General features: G+C 38.7%; 1 protein-coding gene across 2 annotated transcripts in view; it reads right to left on the reverse strand.

The window, feature by feature from the left end:
* The window catches only part of OXCT1 (3-oxoacid CoA-transferase 1), a 125,694-nt gene that overhangs the window by 35,289 nt on the left and 63,795 nt on the right, over positions 1-26,610 (reverse strand). Inside the window, exons 8-13 of one of the 2 annotated variants that reach the window (XM_073343852.2) lie at positions 20,059-20,166; positions 17,062-17,176; positions 16,475-16,569; positions 15,801-15,849; positions 10,319-10,391; positions 9,463-9,538 (exon numbers count right to left, since the gene is read on the reverse strand). In XM_073343852.2, coding sequence (XP_073199953.2) covers positions 9,463-9,538; positions 10,319-10,391; positions 15,801-15,849; positions 16,475-16,569; positions 17,062-17,176; positions 20,059-20,166 — 516 coding nt within the window. Of the gene's footprint in view, positions 1-9,462; positions 9,539-9,814; positions 9,982-10,318; positions 10,392-15,800; positions 15,850-16,474; positions 16,570-17,061; positions 17,177-20,058; positions 20,167-26,610 lie in introns of those variants that run through there. The other variant, XM_073343853.2, reaches the window with a different exon arrangement.

Consider the following 26,610-nt stretch of genomic DNA (forward strand, 5'->3'; position numbering starts at 1 on the left):
TTGCCTATAATTTAAATAATATCATCTCTTGGAAACCGTAGAACTCAGATAAGCATGAGAATCCAGGTAACTGCAGGTTCCCCAGTCTTGAGTTAACAGATCTGCCCCCACCATATTTTCTGCAACATGCCTAATTTGTTTGCATGCAGTCTGGGGTAGCTGCTCAAAAATGCACTGGAAATTAGCAGCACAGCTCCCATGAACATTCAGAGATGTACAAATCTAATAAACGTAATTAGCCCGAATATTATCTGTTTATATAGCACTTAGTTGCTTACTTTGCAGCAGTAGGTAATCATTCCACTACCTACAATAATGATGAAAGAAGAAGTATGCTTCTCATTGAATGTCTTGCATCTTAATGTATAATTTGGAAGCAAGAAATAAATGTGCAATGTTCGATATTCACAGAACACTAGAAATTATAAATGGGAGAGACTGATCAGGTATGTTATCAAGCCCACCCTCTGCCAGGGAAGGAATGGTCCTTACAACACAATTTCTTCATACTTTTTCCTAGTTTTAAATTTCTTAAGTGTGGTAGCTTCTGCCAGTTCACTTCGGAGGCTACTCTACACACTTGAATGAATCTCATCATTGAGCTTTTTCTACAGATATTTCCCCAACTTAATCCCTGCTGTGATTTCACTGACTTCATTGGAGTTGCACCAAGAATGAATCTGGCCCATGATTTAAATGATAAAAGAGAAGCCAGAGAGAATATGACTTTGAAACATTTTAGTGCTACAGCTAATTCATAACACACACACACTGTTCGATTTCATATTAAATCCCTGCTTTAACTCTGACAACAGCTAATTGCTTAAGTTTCTAGGCAGACTGCAGAAAAAAATCCATAATCTACAGGGAAACACAGTAGATTTGGCAGTGTCTCCTATTATTCTTACATTTTCAGTCACATCCTCCCTATCAGGGAGAAGGAGATTCACACTGACCTTGACCGACAGCTACAAAGCCAATGAGATCTGTGTGAAATCTTAATGTCATCAGCAAAATGGTGGAAAAGTAACAGTTGTTGACTTGTTGAGACAAGAGAAACCTTTCACAATTTCACTAAGAATTTTTTACAGAGAGGAGTTTTGTGGCTGAAAACTACTGTTGTGCCAGGAAAATGGGCTGGTGAAAATAGTGAAGTTTTGTTCTTGATTAAACAAACTCTTAGGAAAATCCCTGTTTCAAATGTGAACCATCTCAATGGGAAGAGAGTTTCTCTCAGCTCTACAACCACGGGCAGGTCTACACTTAAAACGCTGCATCAGCGCAACAGCACTCATGCAGCTAAGCCACAGTAGCGCTTCAGTGAATATGCTCCTGTGCTGACAGGAGAGACTTCCTGAGAGGTGGTAGCTATGTTGGTGGGAGAAGCTCTACCACTGACATAGCGCGGGGGCGTGTTAAGACCGGTATAACTACGTCACTCAGGTGTGTGGATTTTTCACATCCCTGAGTGATGTAGTTATACCAGCTTAGGTCCGTATTGTAGACCTGGCCTAAGTAACTGTATTATTACTTTTTTTGTGTGTGCTGGTAGTGGCTTGAACACGGACTCAAAATGAAGTCAGTTCCTGCTCTGAAAGCTTACAGTCTAAGCTCCTGATCCTACAAAGATCTGATGCTTGCACGTTCAGGACCTAAGAGGCAAACATGGAGAAACTACAACATACTGGGAAATCCAAAGGAGGGATTCCCTTTATATTATTTTTTTCTATTGTTTACTATTAGTGTAACAGCTCACTCAAGCTCTCATCCAAAGCTCACTGAAATAAATAGCAGTCTCTCCACTGACTTGAGTTAGCTTTGGGTCAGGTGCAAACGGAACAGCTATGTTGTTTTTCTAACGCACCGAAGACCAGATTTTCAACTGGTCTCAAAAAAAGATGCTCATTGAAAGCTGTGCACAAATGTTTAAGACTGGGTGAAAAATTACCACTTAATGTATAACATTACTTTCCTAAGTCCTAGGTTAGACTGACCTCTACAGATAGCAAATTAAAATAAAATGTTATTAAATTGGAACTGACCTTCTTCATCACTTCCCTGCAAAGTTAATCTTTGGTAAGGGTCAGTATTTTTGTACTCTGGTTTTCTTTACATTAGATGGTTTTCTTTTCATTATTAACCCTTTAATCCTGGCTGCTCCAAGTTAGATCTGGGATTCGATGTACAGCATTAAGATTTTAGGCTGATATTTCTAAAACGTCAAGCCAATTTTTTCCAAGCGACTCAGCCTTAGCTGTTGTGTGCTCAACTTGAGACCCCATAGACAGGCCTGATTTTCAGTGTGTACTCAGCTTTCTGAAAATCAGGCTCCTTTTACGTGCCTCAAGTTGGGAGCCTAAAAAAAATGGAGGCATCCAAAATCACTAGTCACTTTTGAAAATCTCGATCCAAATGTTTCAGATTAAAATCAGTTTTTAAAAAATGAAAGTGAATTTTGATATTGCTCCAATTTTTATTACAGCCAACCTGCCTTGTCAGCTACATCAACACCACCACAAGCAGGAGGGGTCAGGAACAAGAAACTTTGCAACATTGTTTGCTACTGCTCCATAAAAAGGAGCAATATGCATTCCCCCACAGCACCTGTGTCTGAAGGCAGCATGTGTCTAAGGGACCGAAGGTCCGATCCACCACTAAGATGGCTGAGCATGCTACCTTAGAGCCATAGAGGGTCTCTGGGTGCATTAGTCAGGCCTCCTCCCTAGTGCTCAAGGGAGAACTAGGTTTGTATCTTGGCCTGCTCTTGTGCCGGGGGAGTCCAGAGAATTAAAGGTTCTTTCTGCCTTTTCCCTTTCCCTACCACGTACACCTGCACAAGATAGCTTGGAATTGCCTACAGCTTGTGAAGCTCTTTGGGAGTGAAAGGTGCTATAAGCACAACTAACAATTAATAGTGTTTGTGTGTGTTCATTTACATGAGCATTGTCCTCTTCACCCAAAACCCTAACTGAGCAGCTACCACAACATCAGACTTTAGATTACGGCAGAAGAATATGCAGAGATAGAGTTAATTCTCTTAGTCATTAGTTGTAATTGTTTAAAATTGACTATAGGGAAGACAGCTGCACATACAGATATCTTTGATGGTTAGAAAACCTAGTGTTCTATCTCCAGAACTGATGTGATGCTACACAAAAGGAGACACCACTTTTTAAATGGATTGCATCTAATTACTTGCATGCTTACTTAAAGTACCAGTTGATAAGGTGTACAACTGGGACGCAATATTCTGCATATTTATTAGCCATATTCTGTTGTTCTTATGTACTACAGATCTTCCAAAAAGGTATTTTATTAAATCAGAACCATTATGTAAGACAGAGCATGTTCCCTTCACATTAGTGATGGTAATACAGCAGGGAAAAGTTTGGAAGAAATTTTTATCTATTGACATGGAACCCACAGAAGTTTTACAAAATTTACTCTAAGATTCATCAACCTTTAGCCACAGGGCATCTCTGTCACTGGTTCAATGGTTTATTTGCTGTTACATCATATCAGCAGCACCAGTATTTATGATATTAATATTAATGAATCCCTTGGAAGCATAATCCATCACTTTTAATCTTTTTTTCCTCTCCTCTCTTAAAGTTTGATGTTTAATGGCTTGGGGGTATTTTAGCAATGCAAAAGCATCATTAGTCAAAGAAACCCCACTGGCAGGCAATATCAGATCCCCTGCTACTTTTTTGTGAAAGGTACTATAGCTTACTCCAAAACTTACTTCACTATGTAGGGAACTTAGAAAAATAGAGAATTAGAAATACTGCAGAAACGTAATGTGTCATTATTTTTAAACATTCTACTGTGGTCTTTAGGAAGCGGAACACACACAGTTTTTGCAGCAACAGACTCCTAGACTGATCCGTGCAGTGGATGAGTGAGAGAGAGAGAAAGAAAGAAAGAACTGGGTGCTGGGTTGTTGGGGGACATGGATAGAGTGCTGTGAGGTGCTGGGCAGTGGAAGAGAGATGATTCCTGGAGGGGAGATAGAGACAGGGAAAAAAAGATTAAGAAGAAGGAATGAGATTAAAGCATAGGAAAGAAAAGGATGGGGATGGGGGAAAATATTACTGGGCACAAGAAGATTAAGAGTGAGGAACACAGACACTGAAATACACAATAGAAAAAGATACACTGGCACAGGTAAAAACAATATGGAGACAAAGTGAAAGGAGACATAGTCCAGTCATTTTTTTAATTATTATTTTAACAGAATATATAATCACAAAAGGTTAAAATTTGTGATTGGCAATCTGTCTACCTTCTACTGAGCGGGCAATGAGTTTCACTGAAATTCAATGAAACTTAAGCCCCTAAGTGACCTAGGCACTTCTGAAAATTTTACCCTGAGCTCCTTAGAGGGAGAGACATTTCCTTTTGTGGCATACAAAAGAAAAAAAAACAATTAAACAAAGTGAACAAAGAGGGGATTGTGTCCCAGAGTAGGCCTTAAAGAAAGGTAAGTGCCCACCTGTGCCTGGCTTCCTCCCAGATTAGTGGAATTCTGAGGCTTGTGTTCCAGGGGCAAATAGAGTTGTAAGCTTGCCACCAAGGAAGTGATATAAAGGCAATAAATTTTTCTCAGTGAGATGTAAGTGCTGGGAAGGTTGCAGTGCCAGGGTGTGAGCAAAGATCTCAATGAATGTCCCATCTCAGATGCGCCAGGAAGGAGCCTGGGACGGTGTGAGCTGAAAAAGCTGGAGGAAGGGCTGAGGTGCAACCTTAAGAGGCAAGCAAAGATAGTCAGGGGCCCTGAGGGGAGAATGGAATGAATGTTCGCATGCAAAGGATATAAACCTTCATGTTTTATGGAGTCAGCCTGTCATCAAGAACCTGTGATTAAGAACAAGCTCCCCCCTTCCCATGAGCAGACCAGTATCCCGAGCCTTGCATTTTGTAGGATGTTTAGAATGACATACTGCTCTTCTTACCCCAAAACTCTCATTAAAAGTTAATGAAGAAGGGAAGGAGAGAGGGCTACAATTATTTTAACAATCCTTCCCAGTTGATTTCCTCATTATGAATGTATGCAAATACAAATATAAGCATCAGTGCTTGAGTGATATCAAGCTATTAAGGGAGAGGAAGAATAGTTTCACTATGATACTTATTCAAAACCTGAAGGTTTAGGATTATTACTTGCCTCCAACTGATGGAAATACCACCAAGCAGAGACTTGTGGCATATAAAAACGATGAAACTATGAAAATAGAAAGCTAAGTGAAAAATGATACAATAAAATGGAACTTTAAGTTCCCCTGATTGTTAGCTTCTTGCAATAAAAAAGTATCTGTATATTATTCAACATAAATCTTGCAACAAAAAAGGATATATAAAGCTGAGTGAAGTCACCTAATAATGATGATATATTGTCTTATTTAAAACAGAAGGTAGAAAAAGACTGAGAAACACTTAAATGCCTACTTTTTGGTTAACTTCTTCAGTCAGAGCTGCTACAGAAACATTTGGTAGCGTAATTGAAAATGCCTGTTTTTCAGAGGGGATGCACCAGCTATGCGAGGCAACACTGCATGTGGGTTGAGCAGTACTTTGTACAGCAGGGAGAAGTTTATCTTTTATTTATTTTTCCATTTATAAAATGTTCCTCTTTTCAACTCCAAGACGTATTTACTATAAAAATAATAAAGCACACAAAATAACACCCTCTAAACAACCACTTCAAACTCCTTTCTAGCAATCCTCTCACAAAAAGCTTGAGTAAACAAAGGTCTTGCGGTGCGTATGAGCATTAAACTCAGCCTTTTTTGGTCCTAAGGATTGGGGAAGAAGTGAACTCCAGAGAGTCAGGGGACCTCTAACTTGAAGGACATGCCCACAATCCACAGATATGTTAGTATACTGACTGCCCACTTGAAAGGCATCAATAAAGAACATTAGTCTAAGATAGACTAATGCTTAGTCTTAATTTGGCTAAGGACTCAAACCCTAAAGATGTCCAGATTAAAATCAAAACCTCAGATTGCACCTGCAGCAAAAGCACTATAGCTGGAAACATTGTTGGTCTCCTTGTACCATTACAAGAATAGTGTAAGTGAGCAAAGAGAAAAGAATCCTTCCTATGTGGCAACTGTTTGAGTGATCAAATCCAAACATGCTTTAGAGCATTAAGAAATGTTTGGACAGACTTCTGTTGATAGACTAGATGTTGATATAGACTTTTAGCTCAATAATAAATAATAAAAATAATAATACCACTACCGAGGTGGCATACGCTAGTAAAAATACTTGAAATATGACCGGATCCATCATCAGGATTTGCAAGACCTCTGTACTCATGGAGTTCTAATGTGACTCCGCACAATGTCACAGAATGCCATTGGAATCTAGTGTAGGATTGAGGACTTCATTTGAACTCCATCTGTAACTGTAGTTTGAAGTGGAAACACTGTATATATGTTGCTGTCATTTCTATATACTACACTTTTAGAGCATTTCCAATTCAAATATATATGACCCATGCAATCTCCCATTTGAGGACTGTTTTTTCTTAACACTCACACTAAAAAAAAAAACACTTCAAAAATTCAGTTGAGCATATCTCCCCCAAGACAAGAAAAATCCCTAGCGTGTGTAACAAAAACTATTTTTTTCAATGATTGACACTGAGGAAAAATACTTCAATAAGAAATAAAACTTATGTTTAAACCCCAGAAATTTAGATTGAAAAATGTTTATGTGTGTGTCATTTAAACACATTTTGTGATCCAGAATGCAATGATTCAAAATAATTTTTGCAAACCAGTAGGTAAATAATTAGTTCATTCTGCATTATGTAATGAATAGTCACATCCTCTGCAAAACAAAGAAGATAAAGTCTTCTGACAGAACTGTATTAATGCAATATGAAGAGAAAATAAAAGTGGTTCAAAAGATGACATAAAGAGAACGATATCTTTCACAGTCCTCAGGAGACTTGCATCTACGGTATCAGACTGATAATCATTTGCCCATCTAACTGGTATAAGATTTAGATACAGAATTTATTTTAAAAGGAAGTCTGAACTCTCTGAAACATAGCTGTAATAAATAAATCACCTGTACTCTAATTTTAACTACATTGGAATTCAGTCCATTAGCTCCTTGACTCTTTTTAGAAACATATTTGGTGACCTCATATTAATCTCATCTTGGTGCAGATCATAAATCATATCAGGGACTAAAAATATAATTTGATTCTTTCCCTTTTTTCACAGTATTCTTCTCCTTTCCAAAAGAGGCGGAGTTTATGATTTATTTTGGATTTTTGTAACTCAAGACACACAAAAAAATATAATATGTTCCAAATTAGGTTCAGTGGCAAGTTACATAAAGATCTAGTACTAATTGGCATCTTAAGAAATGCACAGTTGATTTAATGTAAATATTAGGGTCCAAATATGAGAGGTATTGGCCCAACAGCATACCTGATCATCCTCCGGGTTCCCTAAACTAGGTTAAGGTATAAAAGATGCCCAATCACTAGTGAAACATTACAGGTTCACAGAGAAGGGATATTAATTTTTAGCTCCAATTTTTCACAATAATCAAAGGGTTTTCTGCCTGCAAAAATTTCATCAGATTGTCCTGAAAGCTATTCTTTTTATCCATATGGTACTACTGGAAATGGGTCAAACTCATGGATTAGAATTTCACCATTTCATCTGTGAAAACCCATAGCTCCTATTGACAATGGCATCAAATTGAAGAAAATAAGTGAGTGAATAAGTAACTGCAAATGAAGGCAAGATTGGTAGTTGTGCCCATCTTTGCTCAGGGGTTTTTGCCAATGAGTTCTGAAACCATCTAACTAGCAACATTAGTCCCTCACGTTACAAGTGAATGACTATCAGAAAAAGACAAATGAGTTCAAAACAGTCACAGGACGATCACTAGACTGTAATATTTTGGCTTCACTTATATGCAGCCAGAACCAGTGACCTTAATATATACTGCTGTAAACCTTCTTATGCTCCTCATAGCCCCTTCCCAAAACATGTCCAACTTTCTTATTTTTTCAGCCAGGAACATCTTAGAATCTCCAGTTTCCCTACAAGAGGAATTTGCTTTGACTGTTAGTTGTAGGGCTGTCTTCTTTCCTACCAACTTCAAGCCCTATAGTGTGGTCAGTTTGGATGAGCTATTGCCAGCAGGAGAGTGAGTTTGTGTGTGTATGTGTGTCCCTGGGGGGGGGGGGGAAGGGGGGGGTGAGAAAGCCTGGATTTGTGCTGGACATGGCCCACCTTGATTACCATGCACATTGTAGGGAGAGTGGTCACTTTGGATGAGCTATTACCAGCAGGATAGTGAGTTTGTGTGTGTGTTTTTTGGAGGGGGGTGAGGGGGTGAGAGAACCTGGATTTGGGCAGGAAATGGCCCAACTTGATTATCATGCACATTGTGTAGAGAGTTGTCACTTTGGATGGGCTATTACCAGCAGGAGAGTGAATTTGTGTGTGGGGGGGGTGGAGGGTGAGAAAACCTGGATTTGTGCTGGAAATGGCCCAACTTGATGATCACTTTAGATAAGCTATTACCAGCAGGACAGTGGGGTGGGAGGAGCTATTGTTTCATATTCTCTGTGTGTATATAAAGTCTGCTGCAGTTTCCACAGTATGCATCCGATGAAGTGAGCTGTAGCTCACGAAAGCTCATGCTCAAATAAATTGGTTAGTCTCTAAGGTGCCACAAGTACTCCTTTTCTTTTTGCGAATACAGACTAACACGGCTGTTACTCTGAAACCTCTCTATAGTTAGACATTCTTTACTCCCTACTGGTATTGATGTTGTGTTGAGAGCTACTGAAAATGCATGCAACAAATCTCTAAACTGCAGGAAACTCAGAAAAGTTTGAAAATGGGAACCCTAACAGCTCAAAAACTAGGAGGCAAATAAAAAGACCCCAACATTATTATTTAAAAAATCTCATTCTTTTCAATACAAACTCAGTTTTAGAGGCCTGGCTCAGGAGTTATGAATGCTTGGAGCTGGTGATATTGAAGGAAAACAGTATCGACCTTAAAGCTGAACGTGTTCTCTCCTTTTCTCTGCCTCACAGCGCAGTTTCTGCCTAAACTCTTTCCTTTGTGCCTGTCTTCTTGCCACAGATTTAAAGAAACAGTACACATCTTACAGTGAAAGTCTCCAGGAACTCAAGATGTTGAACAAAAATTCTATGTCTGGTGCAATGGTTCCACTATCAAATGTCTTTAAAGCTCCTTAAATCTCCAGTTTTTGAACACTTATTAAAAATAACTAACTGAAGTTAGGCACCTGTGACTGTTCATTCAAAATGTATCCTCCCTTGTCTCAATCTCTCTCCCTCTCTGCTATCAGTTTAGGAACTGCAGTTTCGAAACACCATTGTTATGAAAGAAGCTAGGAAAAATACATTTGTATTGTTCTAAAGTAAGAGCATTCATGGTACAAGTGTTTACTTACAGGTATCATCCAGTTGGCCAGATCACCATATTTAGACACCTGCATTGCTCCAAGCATTGTCAAATCGACATGACCTCTGGTAAAAGATAGTGTGCAATTAGCATACTAAGTTAAAATAATAGCCCACAAATCCAACCAAGTTATTTGTTCACTGTCTTAATATATCATATAAAGCTCCTAAAATGGTGGTAAACAACAGAGGAACTGAGCAGTTTGTCACTTACATATATACTTTTTTCCCCTACACATAGTACTAATCTGGATTTCTCTCTGCCGTCTGAGCCTCAAAAACATGATTATATTTGTCTGGTTTTGGTTAATTGCATTCACAGAAAATCAGCTCTGAACTCACATTTTTAAATGCACTCCTTCACATATTATGTGCACTGATTATCTTTTCAGAGACATTATGGTTTAGTGTTTGTTTGTATCCAACCTCCTCTCCGAAAAAACAAACAAAAAACAGGTGCAGATGGTGAATTTCCATCAGGGAGGCAGAATCAGGATTGCAGACACAAGCTGAGTAAAGAGAATATACAGCGTGCAAGTACAGATTAGATTCCTCAGAAAGTGACTAAAAAGTAGCTGTTTAAAACACAGCTACAAATGTGTTTAGATACAGCCAAGTGGTGTTAGATGCAAACATCCCTATAGCATCTATCAGTCATAGTCAGTTGAATATTTCAGTTTCCAGTAGCCTGACCTAATCCTCCTGTAAATTTTCACTGAACATCCACAATAGTTTTACAGGCTGTTAAATGATAATCACATTTCAGAGCATTACTAATTAGTTTAGTTAGTGACTCATCCTATTCTTTGTTCAGCATTTTAACAGATTAAGAGTTCTGTTACATACCCTCTAATCATTGCAAATGATTCATCACTAGAGAAATAGGAGGAACCTGGAAGAACAGTGACTGTCTCTTTACCTGTAAAAGAAATGGGCTGTTATATTTACAGAACTAGTGTTCTTTAGGAAAATCTAATAGGAAGGGATCTTTGTCATGTCAAACTCCACCAGACTCTGTCAATATTTATTGGAGTAAGCTTTTTGGAATTATGGGAGTGGGAGGTTATTCTGTAAGAATGGCTTGAGGGAGTTTGGCGGGGCTGAATTAGGCCGTGAATTAAGGAGAGCTTCTCCCACCAACATAACTGCCACTTCTTGTTTAGGTGATTTCATGATGTTGATGGGAGAGCTCTCTCCCTTCTGCATAGAGTGGTTACACAAGCGATCTTACAGCGGCGCAGCTGTATCCTTACAGCTGTGCCAGTGTAAGTGTAATGTAGACGTGGCCTTACACTGGCACCTGAGTTATACTGATACCAAATCAATTGGCAAGTGTCACTGTACAGCGTGAGTAGCAGGAAGTATTTTATAGACCAAGATGGAGTATGTAGTTCTAGGTGATCAGATAGATCCCACTGCCTCACTGGACTTAGCTTTTCATTCCATTTGTGGGAAAAGTGTGGGGCAACTTTTAGCAGAAAGAAAGTGTCTGGAGAAGACAGAAAATGTTACCAAAAGAGGAGGCCAGACTGGGAATTTACTCTCGTGGAAATGCGTGACAGAGTTGGTTCACGCTCTTGTCTCCAAGGTGCATGTACAAGAAAATGAATGTGTGTGAGCAGCCTCCATGTGCTAAGCAGTCGCTCCCTGAGCTGTTCCTGGTCCTGTGAATGGAGCACACAAAGCCTTATCCAGCACCCACGTGACAAATCACATGGAAGGCCTGAAGGACCTTAACCCTAGACCTAGCACCGGACCGCCTTCCTGCCTCCCAGCACCACTTCTGGTGAGGCACAAGAAGTACTGGTTTTCCTGTCTTTCCTAGGAGGTATCTTTAATAGTTAGAGATTGATTTAAAACCTGAAGCATGAGGTTTAATATCCCTTGTAAAATTTGTTATAATTAATTATGATAACTATGATACCCATACAAATATCCAATCCCGTTTTTCATCTTGCAAGTTCTTTGCAAATTCTACCACATGTGTTTGAAAGAATACTTCAAATACCAGATGATTGCTGCCAATTTAGGATAAATTATTTTTAAAGAGCAATTTTTATGCCGTTTAATTAAAAAAAAAATTACATTATTCTCAAGGCTTAACTTGTGTGCACGCACACACATGGAGATTTTCAAAAGTAGGTACTTAGCTCCTTTTTGTGCCTTGGAAAATCTCCCCATGTAAAATATTTCCACAGCCAGCTGTTGGTGAAACTTTGTTAGGTACTGAAATAATATTTAATAATAATAAATAATACTGAGTAATATTGCAGAGATGGCACTGTTCAAAGTGGGAAACACAACACTTTGATAACAGAATCAATTAATTAAGCTAGGCAGCAAATATTTTTACAAGACAGAGAGCAGTTGCTGGAGTGTACAGCTAAATTAAACTGTAAACTTGGTTATATGTCAGTGCTTTATCTCATTTGGCTTTTCAGTTTAGCAGATCATGTTAGCTAGTACAGCTAAAGAGGAGATCTATATTATTATGAAACGCCCTTTCTAAAATACCAGATGTATATACCTGATCCTGCACTGGGATCCACTAGTGTGGGCCTATGGCCATGCAGAGTCCCGTTAACACCAATGGGAGTCTATATGGGTATAGGTCTCTGCACTAGCTGATCCCACTGCAGAAGCAAGGCCTGTGTTTAAACTGAATTGGATTAACTGCATTGCATAACTTTGTATTGTGAAACGAAACTAAAAACCCCGCCCAAACAAACAAAAACAAACAAATCCTAACATGCTAGTTTTCCCATTTCAAAGCTGTGAGACCACTTTTTCCTGCCAAAAGATGGGGAGGGATTGTCTGAAGCTGAAATGGGTGAATTACAGGGGTATTAGAGGTATCCTAATTAGAGGTATCCTAAATTCCCTCTAAGCTGCATGGCCGGGCAGCCACCCAGCAGGCTATCAAGTGCCACGCACTTCAGGTGCCCCTCCACCCACTGCCGCACTGTTCCTGCCCACTGGCTTGGAGCCCCTGGCCAGCGGCTCCCAGGAGTCTCCTGCTTACTGTGCAGAGTTGGGGAGGGGAAGGAACAAGGAGGGGGCATTATCAAGGTGTCCCCCTCCACTCAATCCCCCCATCTCCACAGAGTGCGGGGGACGAAACGACAGGGCTCCGGAGGGAGGGAGCTTGCTGGCAGCTGTTTCTGTGTCTGAACAAGCAGGCTTCAGACTGCTAAGTACTAATCTACTTACAAGGACAGTATACTTAAAGAGGCAGTGTGTATCTCTCTCTCACATACACACACTCTGTCGATCATGCTTTAAAAAGTGGAAGTGAAATCCTAGTGAGGAAGATAGAAAGGAGCATAAACTCTGGCAAATGAAGCATAGAATTATAATTAGGAAGGCCAAAAAAGAATTTGAAGAACAGCTAGTCAAAGACTCAAAAAGTAATAGCAAAAATTTTTTAAAATACATCAGAAACAGGAAGTCTGCTAAACAACCAGTGGGACCACTGGATGATCGAGATGCTAAAGGAGGGCTCAAGGACGACAAGGACATTGTGGAGAAACTAAATGAATTCTTTGCATCAGTCTTCACAGCTGAGAATGTGAGGGAGATTCCCAAACTTGAGCCATTCTTTTTAGGTGACAAATCTGAGGAACTGTCCCAGTTTGAGGTGTTATTAGAGGAGGTTTTGGAACAAATTGATAAACTAAACAGTAATAAGTCACCAGGATCAGATGGTATTCATCCAAGAGTTCTGAAAGAACTCAAATGTGAAATTGCAGAACTATTAACTGTAGTCTGTAACCTATCATTTAAATCAGCTTCTGTACCAAATCACTAGATGATAGCTAATGTGATGCCAATTTTTAAAAAGGGCTCCAGAGGTGATCCCAGCAATTACAGGCCAGTAAGACCTGACTTCAGTACTGGGCAGACTGGTTGAAACTATAGTAAAGAACAGAATGGTCAGACACGCAGATGAACATAATTTGCTGGGGAAGAGTCAACATGGTTTTTGTAAAGCGAAATCATGCCTCACCAATCTACTCAATTCTTTGAGGGGGCCAACAAGCATGTGGACAAGGGGGACAAGGGGGATCCAGTGGACATAGTGTACTTAGATTTTCAGAAAGCTTTTGACAAGGTCCCTCATCAAAGGCTCTTAAGCAAAGTAAGCTGTCATGGGATAAGAGGGACAGTCCTCTCATGGACTGGTAACTAGTTAAAAGATAGGAAACAAAGAGTAGGAATAAATGGTCAGTTTTCAGAATGGAGAGAGGTAAATAGTGGTGTCCCCCAGGGGTCTGTACTGGGCCCAGTCCTATTCAACATATTCATAAATGATCTGGAAAAAGGCGTAAAGAGTGAGGTGGCAAAATTTTTAGATGATACAAAATTGCTCAAGATAGTTAAGTCCCAGGCAGACTGCAAAGAGCTACAAAAGGATCTCTCAAAACTGCATGACTGAGCAACAAAATGGCAGATGAAATTCAATGTTGATAAATGCAAAGTAATGTACATTGGAAAACATAATCCCAACTATATATATATATATATATATATATATATATATATATATATATATATATATATATATATATATAAAATGATGGGATCTAAATTGGCAGTTACCATTCAAGAAAGATCTTGGCGTCATTGTGGATTGGTCTCTGAAAACATCCACTCAATGTGCAGCAGCAGTCAAAAAAGTGAACAGAATCTTGGGAATCATTAAGAAAGGGATAGATAATAAGACAGAAAATATCATATTGCCTCTATATAAATCCATGGTACGCCCACATCTTGAATAGTGCATGCAGGTGTGGTTGCCCTATCTCAAAAAAGATATATTGGAATTGGAAAAGGCTCAGAAAAGGGCAACAAGAATGATTAGGGGTATGGAACGGGTGCTGGATGAGGAGAGATTAATAAGACTGGGAATTTTCAGCTTGGAAAAGAGACGACTAAGGGGGGATATGATAGACGTCTATAAAATCATGACCGGTGTGGAGAAAGTAAATAAGGAAGTGTTATTTACTCCTTCTCATAACACAAGAACTAGGGGTCACCTAATGAAATTAATAGGCAGCAGGTTTAAAACTAATGAAATTAATAGGCAGCAGGTTTAAAACTAACAAAAGGAAGTATTTTTTCACACAACAAACAGTCAACCTGTGGAACTCCTTGCCAGAGGATGTTGTGAAGGCCAAGATGATATATAACAGGATTCAACGAAGAACTAGATAAATTCATGGAGGAAAGGTCCATCAATGTCTATTAGCCAGGATGGACAGGGATGGTGTCCCTAGCCTCTGTTTGCCAGAAGCTGGGACTGGACGACAGGGGATGGATCACCTGGTGATGACCTGTTCTGTACATTCCATCTTGGACACTTGGCATTGGCCACTGTCGGAAGACATGACAGTGGGCTAGATGGACCTTAGGTCTGACCCAGTATGGCCGTTCTTATGTTCTTATCACACTCACCTCCCAACACATACTTGTGTTGTTGTTGTTACTTGATACTTCTTTCAAAGTGTGTTGTTTTAGTTTTTTGACTGGTCCATGCATTTCATAATTTGTATTTTTCTCTTACACATAAATTTAATTCTTTGAGTAGGGAGTTCTAAAATGCCTAACCTGTTATGGCTGGAGTAATTATCCCTTTGGTAACTTTTAAAAAAATATATATTATATCTAGGTTTTTTGTTTCTAGTGGTGGTGCACATCCGCACATTACCTTGATATGGTGCACATAGCAAAATTCATTCCACACATGGATAGAAAAAATTAGAGGGAACACTGGAAGTATCTACTCCAAATATTCATATGTGAAAAGTTGCTTAAATTGTTCCTCCAAAGATATAATCCCTCAATAGTGAGAAGCGAAGATATTAAACACACAGTGACTGAAGTACAGGAATTTTGCCAAACGTGCCTGGGACAAGAGTCAATGGGGCCAATTTCTAGCACTTCCAGACATCCCAGGAAAAACAGTGGGAACAAATGCATGTGCATATAGACATCACAGTGCAAGTCTACGTGCTGAATTGGGGAATAGGTCTAAGAATCTTTTGCTTCAAAAAAGTAAAACACAAGCCTTCACTGCTTGAGTTAAAAAAAGCCTCCTTTAACTGTCACTACTAGAAAGCAGTGATGATACATATGCTGACTAGCTAGTATATTAATGGTCACTAATGATCGAAACTCATAGTGACTGAAAATAGGTCCGTAATAAAAAAGGCAAAACAACATAAATATTTACAAGTAACATTACACCAGTGTTCTGGATTTAGCATTGAATCAAATGTTAAATCAGTTATGAACAATTTCCAGAAGTTAAGTATGTTAATGATTTTACCTGCATTAATCAGGTCTGGATCTACCTCGTTTTCAAGTGGATAAGGACCCTGATAACAAAACACAGTCTTAATATTTATTGATGATCCAGAATTACATGTGACTCAAAACAAATACATAATACATTTGGATTTTTCTGTGTGTTACACCTCTTTTATTTAGTATGTGCACTGAAACATACACTAGCCCATGAACAGAGACTGTATGGTAAAGACACTGCTGAAGGCTATTATAATTATTAAATGTATATAGTTTTCCTTGAAGCTACAGAATTCTTAAAGTTACAGGCATCCAGGTTCAATTTAAGAAAACATCACTATAGTAAAATATGCATACGTATTATGTTAGTTTAAAATTATGTATGATGTCACAACTAAAAACCTCTTATAGAGCTTGATCCTGCAAGGTGCTGAGCATTCTGGCACCAATACAGCAAAGCCCTCTGCCAAAGTATATGCTTATCTTTAAGCTTGTAATCTGTCCCACAACTCCAATGGGACTACTGACATATGTCTCAAGTAAGTATGTGCTTTAAATACATTCCTGGGCTTAAGCAAGAATACACAGCACCTTGCAACGTGGCAGCTCTTTGAGCTCAAAGTGTAAACAGTTTGTGAAAAAAACAACAAATTAATTTAAGTGCATTACATAAGCCTTCACTGACTCTATACTTACCAAGCCCAGGACTCCATTTTCACTCTGCAGGTGAACTGAAATGTCTGGACTGATGAAGTTGCTGGCCAACAGTGGAATTCCTATGCCCAGATTAGCTGAAGTGAATTGGTCAAGGCACAACTAGATTATAATTACCGTAAATGAGTAAATTAACAAAATTATATTTGTGCTGTGATAACACACCCTCCTTTTTTTTTTTTTTAAACAAACTGTTTGGCTTTTCAAATATATGCCTCAAAAGTTATGCCAAATTATTTTGTCATTTGGACTGCCTAGTTGCCTTCTCTCAGATGCTAACCCATTAATATAAAACTGTCCAAGCAAGCTTCATTTCATACAGAGGGTGCTTACAATTTTCAAGAAAGATCAATTAATCACTTGACTGCCAATGAACATTCCAGGTAGAACATCTCCTACTGTACGCCCTAACATTCCATCTATTTCAACAGGATGTTAATATAACGACAGCCACAGGTGCTGTAGTGGACAGTGAAGATGGTAACAAACATGTGCCAGGAATAACAGCTGCAGCTGCTATTTTATCACAGCAAATCCCATTTCTTTAACCTACAACAGCTGGAGGATACCGTACATGCCGTCTTCAAACTCTAAAGCTGCTCGTCTGATGATCCGCTCTCTCACATTATCTCCTTCCTTCTTTTGTTTGGCTTTTGAGTCTTCGGGCTTTCGGATGGATAATCGCTACAAAGTAAGACATTGTCAAAAACAAACTGTGGTGTTAAGATTCCTGTTCTGCAAGACATAAACATCAGGCTCAAGGGTTCAGTGAGACTTTATGCAAAAGTCCTTTAGAATATTGTAGGGATGGAACCAATTTTGGCTCTAGAGGAAGTACTGCCAAAAAAAAAAAACAAAAAACCGATAGAATTTAACAACAAATGAAATCCTTTCTATATGAATTTTTTCAGTAGCCTACAGAACTTATTAGACAATATTATCCCTGCAATGGAATTTGATAACTTGGCTTTACTATTCTATAAAAGTTATCATGGTTTTAAATTCTATAAGCCTTTTCCCGCAAGGGATGGTTTGCTGTCAAGAACAGCACTATTCTTTTGAGAAAGTGTCTGTCAAAAATATATTTTCTGTAATTTTGTCCTTTACCTTTTCCATATTTCAAGACAGTAAGTTTATGTGGGCAGAAGGGATTTTCACTGATGGAACAGAAGCCTTTAGTGGGAACATAGCTGTTAAATAAAATCCATGTTTAAATTAAAACATTTATTTTGAATGTAATTTAATTTCATTTTAAAAAAGCTTTCTTTTTAACCCTTGGCTGCTTTCCCTACAATGGTGGATCATTTCATTGTTGCCTTTGAATCCCAAACTCATTATTTCACTTCCTGCAGGAAATGAAAGTGTTCACAGATTGGCTCCTGCCTTGTGTTGGAGGATTCTTCCATGGAAAAAAGGAATGCATGATGGAAAGTACACCAAAGGCATTCCCGCTAGAGGGATCAGATCAGAATCCAATTAGGCAGGAGCAAACTGTACATCTAAAGACAGTAAATGTATGACAAGCTAGCTTCTATTTATTCCTCTGCTTCCTCCCGCTCTGCACCCCACCACCACAAAATGGTATAGGAGGACTATCATTTCTGTAACATGATTAGAACAACAACATGCCTTCCTTTTCCCACCACTCTAACTAAAGCTGGTTTATATGGGAATCCTTTCCAAACATTCCACTGGGAACTGTAATATGCCTGATCCAATTTATGCTCAAAATGTAGTAAGTAAAGCTGGCAGAACTGGCTCCTACACAAACCATTGTCCATACTGCCAGTCAAGGTGGCATATTGGGATGAGGAGGGATCATGATATAGAAGGGTTAGGGTGGAGCGCCACGCCTCAAATTTTATTTTATAGGCTCTGTGTAAGGCAGTAAATAAATAACTTTGCAATTTCATTGCTATATTTTTATTTGATGAGATGCATCACTGCTAGGGTTACAAAACTCAATGGACCAAATTTATCCCTGCTGCAACTCTATTGTATATTATATAAAACATTTTAAAAGGTGATAAAAAATGGGGTAAGTGGTATGACATGAGGCCTTGTTGTTAAAGTTCTGGCTTAATCTCCTGGTCCTAGGAGGACCCCCACTGTAGTGGGCAAATCAGAGAAGAAAGCCAAGCAGCATTTGTATGTAGGTGCTACACTGGAAAGAAGGGGCAAGCCTCTGAAGCCAAACTGAAATGACAACAGCATTTTAAGCAAAGCAAAATCAATACATTTTGAAAAAGATAAATGCTTGTGAGCGGATGTAATAGACCATGTCTTAAAAGGCGGGAACGGGGTATTAGCTGCTGTCTAATACAAAGTGCCCACAGACTAAGAGCTTTGGCACATCTGGCTCCAGTCAGATACCTAGTGACACATCAAGTTTGTGCAGAATAAACTAGTGGCTAAGCAAGCTGTGATTTATCATCCTGCTTGAGGTGCACAAGAAGGTTTACCCCAGGGAGAGTTTACTCAAGTATAGGGCCTTATGGCTTTCCAGGCCTTTGGGATTTTATGGTGGTCACTGAAGTTTGATTTATAGCAGAACAGTCTCAGGAGGACAACAAAAATGGGCAGAAGTCAGCATACCTTTTTTCCCTTCATATTTCCCACTCCCACTAAAATAACCATCAAATATAGCCAAAAAAGTTATTTCTGACTGCAAAGAAATATTAAAGCTGTGTCAGAACATACTGCAAGATTGCTGGCCCATAAAATTTCTAACTGTACTTCCAGAGAGCTGTCATTCCACGAAGTTGAACCCAGAGACATTGCTCCTGGGAGGGGACACGACAGAACCAAAGCAGGGACAATTTCTTCCAGGTTGGTTCTAAGTGTAGCAATGAAATAGCTGCTTTCTTTGCAGTCAGCTAAAAGGCTACCACCATATTCATTAATATTAATTGTAACTTTTTAAATAGATACTGACAATCAAAGGTCTTCCAGTTCTGTAGAGGAATGCAATTAAGTAACAGTTTCTGTTAAAAACAAAAACCAAAAACACCTCCAGGACACACTGCCACATAAATATGAATATAGGACCAAATTTTCTCTTCTGGGCCCAGTCTGTACCACCTGCATAGCATGAAGGGGCTGGAACTGGCCCTTGCTGCCAAGCCTCCCAGTGGGAGATAACTCTCACCTGCTGTAAAGTTGGCAGAGCCGGCTCTTACACCAACCACTGTCCATGCTGCCAGTCAAGGTGGCATATTGGGAAGAGGAGGGATCATGATATAGAAGGGGTAGGGTGGAGCGCGATGCCCCAAATTTTAAGCTGGTATAAGGTTTCTTAGGGACCATAACCAACTGCCCTAAATTAGACAAGTCCAGGGGCTCCTCTATCTTATGCAGTGACTGGAAGCAGTTACTGAAGCTTGACAATCGGGGATCCATAACCATTCCCTCCCCATCTCCTGCACTAGCTGGAACTTGACACAGTAGAGAATCCACCTCATAATATTTTATCACGGCTACAGTTTAATGGTCAAGCAGAAATTCTGTGATTTATAAAATTTATTCTGGGTCAACATACGTAGTGGCTAAGAAGCTGAACTACTTACTTCAATTCTCTTTTCATATTTCTCTCCCTTTATGAGACGATGGACATAGATCTTTGGAATGTGAATATCTTCCGGGGCAAATGATCCTATATCAACAATTTCTTCTACCTGCGGAGAGGAAAAGGAAGAGTGAATATACTCTGTTGAACCAGAATACTCTCTCAAGACATGAAAGACTTGAGAGATTTAGTGATGAAACTTCCAGATACTCAAAGCAGAGTAGCTCAGATCTACCCAAGAAAAAACAGAGAGTGGGCCAAAATAGTGGAATGGCCTCAAAATAAGCGTGTCTAAAATTGCATGCCTCCTTCTTACACATGGAGGGAACTCCAAAATTTTGGGGAAAGGATATTTCCACATGCATTTCTGAAGAATTATATTTCTAGCTGCCCAGTTTGCACACACAAATATCTCCTGCACATCCACATGAGAGTTCTTTGCACATACAAAATAATAAGCACAAAATGGAGGGAAACAAAATTTTGGTAGCAAAAGGGGTACAAAGTGTACAATTTTAGGCATATAAATCTGGAGATCAGGGAGACCACTTTGAAAGTATTTCAAGATGTGCTTTTTTGTAGGACAGTCACTAGAATGCAAGGCTGTATAAAACAAGACAGAATATTTACTATGACATGCTGTATTTCAAAAATGTTAAATTTCAAGTTCTAAGAACATATGCAATGTTCATGATGTTAGAAATTCTGTATTCAAAAGGAAATGAAATCATATCAGAGCTAGTCTCCTGAGAACATGTTACAATAGCAACATTAAACTCAATATAAGGATATCTAAAACAAGTCTAAGGATTCCTAAACAATAAAGGCTTCTGCAACAGGATACATCAAGGGAGTTATACCATCTACCTAATCTTTATGTTGAATAAATCTCAGAGCACTGTCATCACAAATGAAGAAACATTAAATTACTTTAAATCCAGGTTAGCATGCATAATTCTCAGATGAAAACAAATCCATGTGCTGTATCTGTTGTCTCTGTAAAATTTCATCAATAATAAAATTCATATGGCACCTGTCACACAACCTTTACCCTAATATTCCTTATAGGGTGCCAATAAAAGTCTTAACAAACTAATAATAAAAAGTAGCAGAGAGAAAGAGAAAATAAAAAGGTACAGACAAGGGAGAGAGGGTATGTTTTCAGATGATCTTTAATTGTTTTCAAAGACCTGATGAGACAGGAATACACAACACTGTTCATATGGCAAGAGCTCTAGAGGAAAAGGTTCTGGCACAAACGGTGGCAAAACTGTGTGAAGTGACCAGTGCAAGACATTTAGAGGGAGCAATGACAGGAAAAGAGGAAGAAAAGTTCATAAGGTAGGGTGGGCCAAGTCAATTTAGTGTTTTAAAAATAAAAAGATTTTATCAGGAACAAAATGGTGCAACAGAATCCATGCATTATCTTGCTAAATCATTGGTCACATTGTCATCTATATTATGAGATGGCAGAATACCTCTGCGATCAAAAATAGGATAAGATGAAAAAATCCTGGAGAACACAGATGAAGATTCTCTGTCAGAACAGCAGGTACTTTAAGAATCCTGGAACAAAATCAAAAAGGAGGAAAAACAGAAGAGAATTGCACAGACAGTTCAATGTAACTATACATAAAACAGATCATCTGGTACTGTCATAAATATAAAGGGAAGGGTAACCACCTTTCTGTATACAGTGCTATAAAATCCCTCCTGGCCAGAGGCAACATCCTGTTACCTGTAAAGGGTTAAGAAGCTCAGCTAACCTGGCTGGCACCTGACCCAAAGGACCAATAAGGGAACAAGATACTTTCAAATCTTGTGGGGGGCGGGGAAGGCTTTTTGTTTGTGCTCTCTGTTTATGTTTGTTCTCTCTTGGGACTGAGAGAGGCCACACAGAAATCCATCTACTCCAACCCATCCTAATCCAAGTCTCCAATATTGCAACCAGTATATGGAAGCCAGGCAAGGCGGATTAGTTTATCTTTTGTTTTATGTGAATTTTTACCCTGTGTTAAGAGGGAGCTTTATTCCGGTTTTCTGTAACTTTAAGGTTTTGCCCAGAGCGCGATCCTCTGTGTTTTGAATCTGAATACCCTGAAAAGTATTTTCCGTCCTGATTTTACAGAGGTGATTCTTTTACCTTTTCTTTAATTAAAATTCTTCTTTTAAGAACCTGATTGATTTTTCATTGTTCTTAAGATCCAAGGGTTTGGGTCTGTGTTCACCTGTAGAAATTGGTGAGGATTATTATCAAGCCTTCCCAAGGAAAGGGGGTGTAGGGCGGGGGGGGGGCAGATATTTTGGGGAAAGACATCTCCAAGCGGTCTCTTTCCCTGTTCTTTGTTTAAAACGCTTGGTGGTGGCAGCATACTGTTCAAGGCCAAGGCAAAGTTTGTACCTTGAGGAAGTTTTTAACCTAAGCTGGTAAGAATAAGCTTAGGGGGTCTTTCATGCGGGTCCCCACATCTGTACCCTAGAGTTCAGAGTGGGGAAGGAACCCTGACAGCTACCATCTAGAATCTGAGTCCTACTTTTCTCATTACTATTTGTCTTTACTTATTAGGTGAAAAAGTGGGCCCAAGAAATATTAATCACGATTGATTCAAACTGCTTTTATCTCCTCTTATTAAAGGTTAGAATTATTGAACCAAAGTTTTTGTTGGCATAACTCTCTTGATTTCAATGGAGTTATGCTAGCGGAGAATGTGACCCATTGTATTCTTCTTCCTCAGAAGACTTAAAATAAAGTGATTTCTCTAGAGATACCATCTATTGTTATCTATCTCCCCCCACCACTACCCTTATTATTTGGCATTTATTTTTATCCCATATGTCTTTTGATGCAGCTGTCAACATAGCACAAGAATCATCAACATTATTTATTTTATGTATGTATTGCCATAAATGTGTGTGACATGTAGACAATAAAATGAACATATTTGCCCTGAAGAACTTAAGATCAAAGATCCCATTCCTTCAAATGGATTCACCCACAGATTCATGCCCATGCTTGTGTTTCTTTGTGAGTCTAGCCCTCACATGTCTACATTAGCCATTTTCTTAAAACTTCCCATTAGTGTAAGCAATGATGACAGCACAAATGTAGACTAGCTGCCAGTTTTTCCACCATCATGTCATCTGACTGCTCAGAGCAGGCTACAGTTTATTTTAAGGCTTTACTTCATCAGATATTAGAAATCACAGGAAACCAAAAGGTTATCAATCTTAGCTATACAGATGCTTCCTGGGTTACACAAGACCCGACTTACGCAAATCGGCATTTACGGAAAAAGTTCTGTAAGCTAGAAATAGGAGGTAGGTTTTTTTAGGGTTTTTTTTTTCATAATGGTCGAGTATATGTTTCCGACTTACGCAAAATTCAATTTATGCAAGGCGTTCCGGAATGAAACGATTGTGTAAGTTGGGGAGCGTCTGTACAGTAAAATCTGAGGAGTAACTTCAGTTCTGAAGATGGCAGATGGGCTTGGTCCATTTTAGGAGGCCTTCAATTTGTGGTTTAAAGACCCTAAAATTGGGATATTATCGTATCTCCTTTCTGTTAAATAGGCATCTTTGTGCCTGTTAGATATGACCACACAGACCCCTGCTTGGGTTCAGATTGAACAAGAATTGAAATAATCTGTCTCCCTTTCATGCACTGTAGGATCAAATTATTATAGATTTGATGGCTCCAAAGTGCCCACAATAACAGCTGTGAGACAAGCTTGGCTAGAAAGTTCTGCTTCCATCCATTCTTCCAGGTACAGGCAGTCCTATGGAGCAATCCCATCCTTAAACTCGGTGGCAAAACCATGATGTGGACGGCTTGGTGGACAAAGTAATTATGACTGTGTCACAACTAACTGACAATCACGAATTTAAACCATCTGCAGATCTTCAGCAACAATTTGTCTTGCCCTTCTCCGAAGCATGGGCATATCTCCAGTTAAAGCATTTACTTACTAATATATTTGGACCGGGTGTATTGAGAGCTCCAGAACCTCCAAAAATTTATTATTTTGGAGGAAATTTCAGGGATTTCCTCAACCACTGGTCACTGGTATCCTTTTATGATTTGCTGGACCAAAAAACTCTGCCAAAGATTGATAATTTTAAAGTTGCTTGAAACAGATTTGGATACCCAGCTATCTCTGACCCAATGGAATATAATTGTAGCTTATGTTAAAAAAGCTACTATAGACCTGAAGCTATAGCTTATTCATCAAAAGATGAATAAGCTATAGATTATAGCTTGTCCATAGGCTAATAGTAATGGGCCTCATAAATGCTGACCATTGTGGGAAATTAACTCCCGTAGTGCTACATTATCTCATATGATATATGAGCGTTCCTGTATCAAGAATTCCTGGTATGACATGGGTCGAAGGACCAATTTTGTATTGGATGCTAAATTGGAGTCCTCCCCCTTAAATTTAATTTTGGGATATATTCCTTATACCTGGAGATTACCAAGTAACAAAGATGCGTGGTTCCCATGTGCAACTTTGGTCTTTAAAAAAATAATCCCGCAAAAATGGAAAAGTTGATCCCCACCAAATATTGAGTCCTGGCTCAGTGATATGGCTGATCTTGCCAATAGTAAATGACTGGCATTCCACAGAAAGGGACTGTTCAGAAAAATTCAAAGCAATCTGGGCTGCCTTTTTAGAGGCATATGATTCACATAGACGCTGAAGATAGATATGTTGTGTCCCATTTACTGTGTGCGTGCGTTATGATTAATCTGGTATTCCATTATATTTGTTGTATTTGGAAAAATTAATAATAGGTCTGTCAAGAGATTAAAACAATTAATTGTGATTAATCACACTGAAACAATACCAGAATACCATTTATTTAAATATTTTTGGATGTTTTCTAAATTTTCACATATGTTGATTTCAATTACAACACAGAATGCAAAGTGTACAGTGGTCACTTTATATTTATTTTTGATTGCAATGTCACCTGAAAGTAATAACAGGTGTCCGCATGGCACTGCTGTAGCCGGCGTCAAGATATTTACGTGCCAGATGTACTAAAGATTTATATGTCCCTTCAGGCTTCCACCATCATTCCAGAGGACATGCATCCATGCTGATGACAGGTTCTGCTCAATAACGATCTAAGGCAGTGTGGACCGATGCACATTCATTTTAATTATCTGAGTCAGATGCCATCAGCAGAAGGTTGATTTTCATTTTTGGTGGTCTGGGTTATGTAGTTTCCACACTGGAGTGTTGCTCTTTTAGACTTCTGAAAGCATGCTCAACACCTCGTCCCTCTCAGATTATGGAAGGCACCTCAGATTCTTAAATCTTGGGTCAAGTGCTGTACCTATCTTTAGAAATTTCACATTGGTACCTTCTTTGCATTTTGTCAAATCTGCAGTGAAAGTGTTCTTAAAACGAACAACATGTGCTGGATCATCATCCAAGACTGCTATAATATGAAATGCATGGGAGAATGTCGGTAAAACAGAGCAGGAGACATACTATTCTCCCCCAAGGCGGTCAAAATTTAATTAATGCATTATTTTTTTAACAAGCGTCATCAGCACGGAAGCATGGCCTCTGGAATGGTAGCCGAAGCATGAAGGGGCACAAGAATGTTTTGCATATCTGGCATGTAAATACCTTGCAATGCTGGCCATAAAAGTGCCATGCGAAAGCCTCGTCTCCCTTTCAGGTGACATTGTAAATAAGAAGCCAGCAGCATTATCTCCCGTAAATGTAAACAAACTTGTTTGTCTTAGCGATTGGCTGAACAAGAAGTAAGACTGAGTGGACTTGTTGGCTCTGAAGTTTTACATTGTTTTGTTTTTGAGTGCAGTTATGTAACAAAAAAAATCTACATTTGTAAGATGCACTTTCATGATAAAGAGATTGCACTTCAGTACTTGTATTTCTTTTATCATTTTTACAGTGCAAAAATTTGTAATAAAAATAATAATATAAAGTGAGCACTGTACACTTTGTATTCTGTGTTGTAACTTAAATCAATATATTTGAAATTGTAAAAAAATCCAAAAATAGTTAATACATTTCAATTGGTATTCTATTGTTTGACAGTGCGATTAAAACTGCAATCAATCATGATTAATTTTTTTAATTACAATTTATTTTTGAGTTAAGTACATGAGTTAACTGCAATTAATCGACAGCCCTAATAAAAAATTATAAATATATAATATATACATTTAAAAAACCCTGACAAATCTTTTGCTGTCTACACCAAAGGAAAATAAAGCCTCCATAAATCATAGCTTCCTCTTTTCCTTTTTTGAATAATTACCCTCCAAGGCCTTTACTAAAGCAACAAGATTACCCATTGCTCACAACTAGTGGCAAAATGCTAAATACTGTTTAACTGCATGTGTGCCCAAGGTTATAAAGTCTGTTTTCTGAAGTGACTCAGTAATGGCTGAAGCACCAATCACAACGTTAACTAATGTCAGAGTATCACTTTCTTCAATGTGTTCAATTTCATTTTTGTTACTTTATTTCAGTTTTTAACAAGGGAATTTCAGTTCTTCCCCTGAAACCATAGC

This window comes from Lepidochelys kempii, chromosome 5 (genome assembly GCF_965140285.1).
Source record: "Lepidochelys kempii isolate rLepKem1 chromosome 5, rLepKem1.hap1, whole genome shotgun sequence".
NCBI classification, from domain to species: domain Eukaryota; kingdom Metazoa; phylum Chordata; order Testudines; family Cheloniidae; genus Lepidochelys; species Lepidochelys kempii.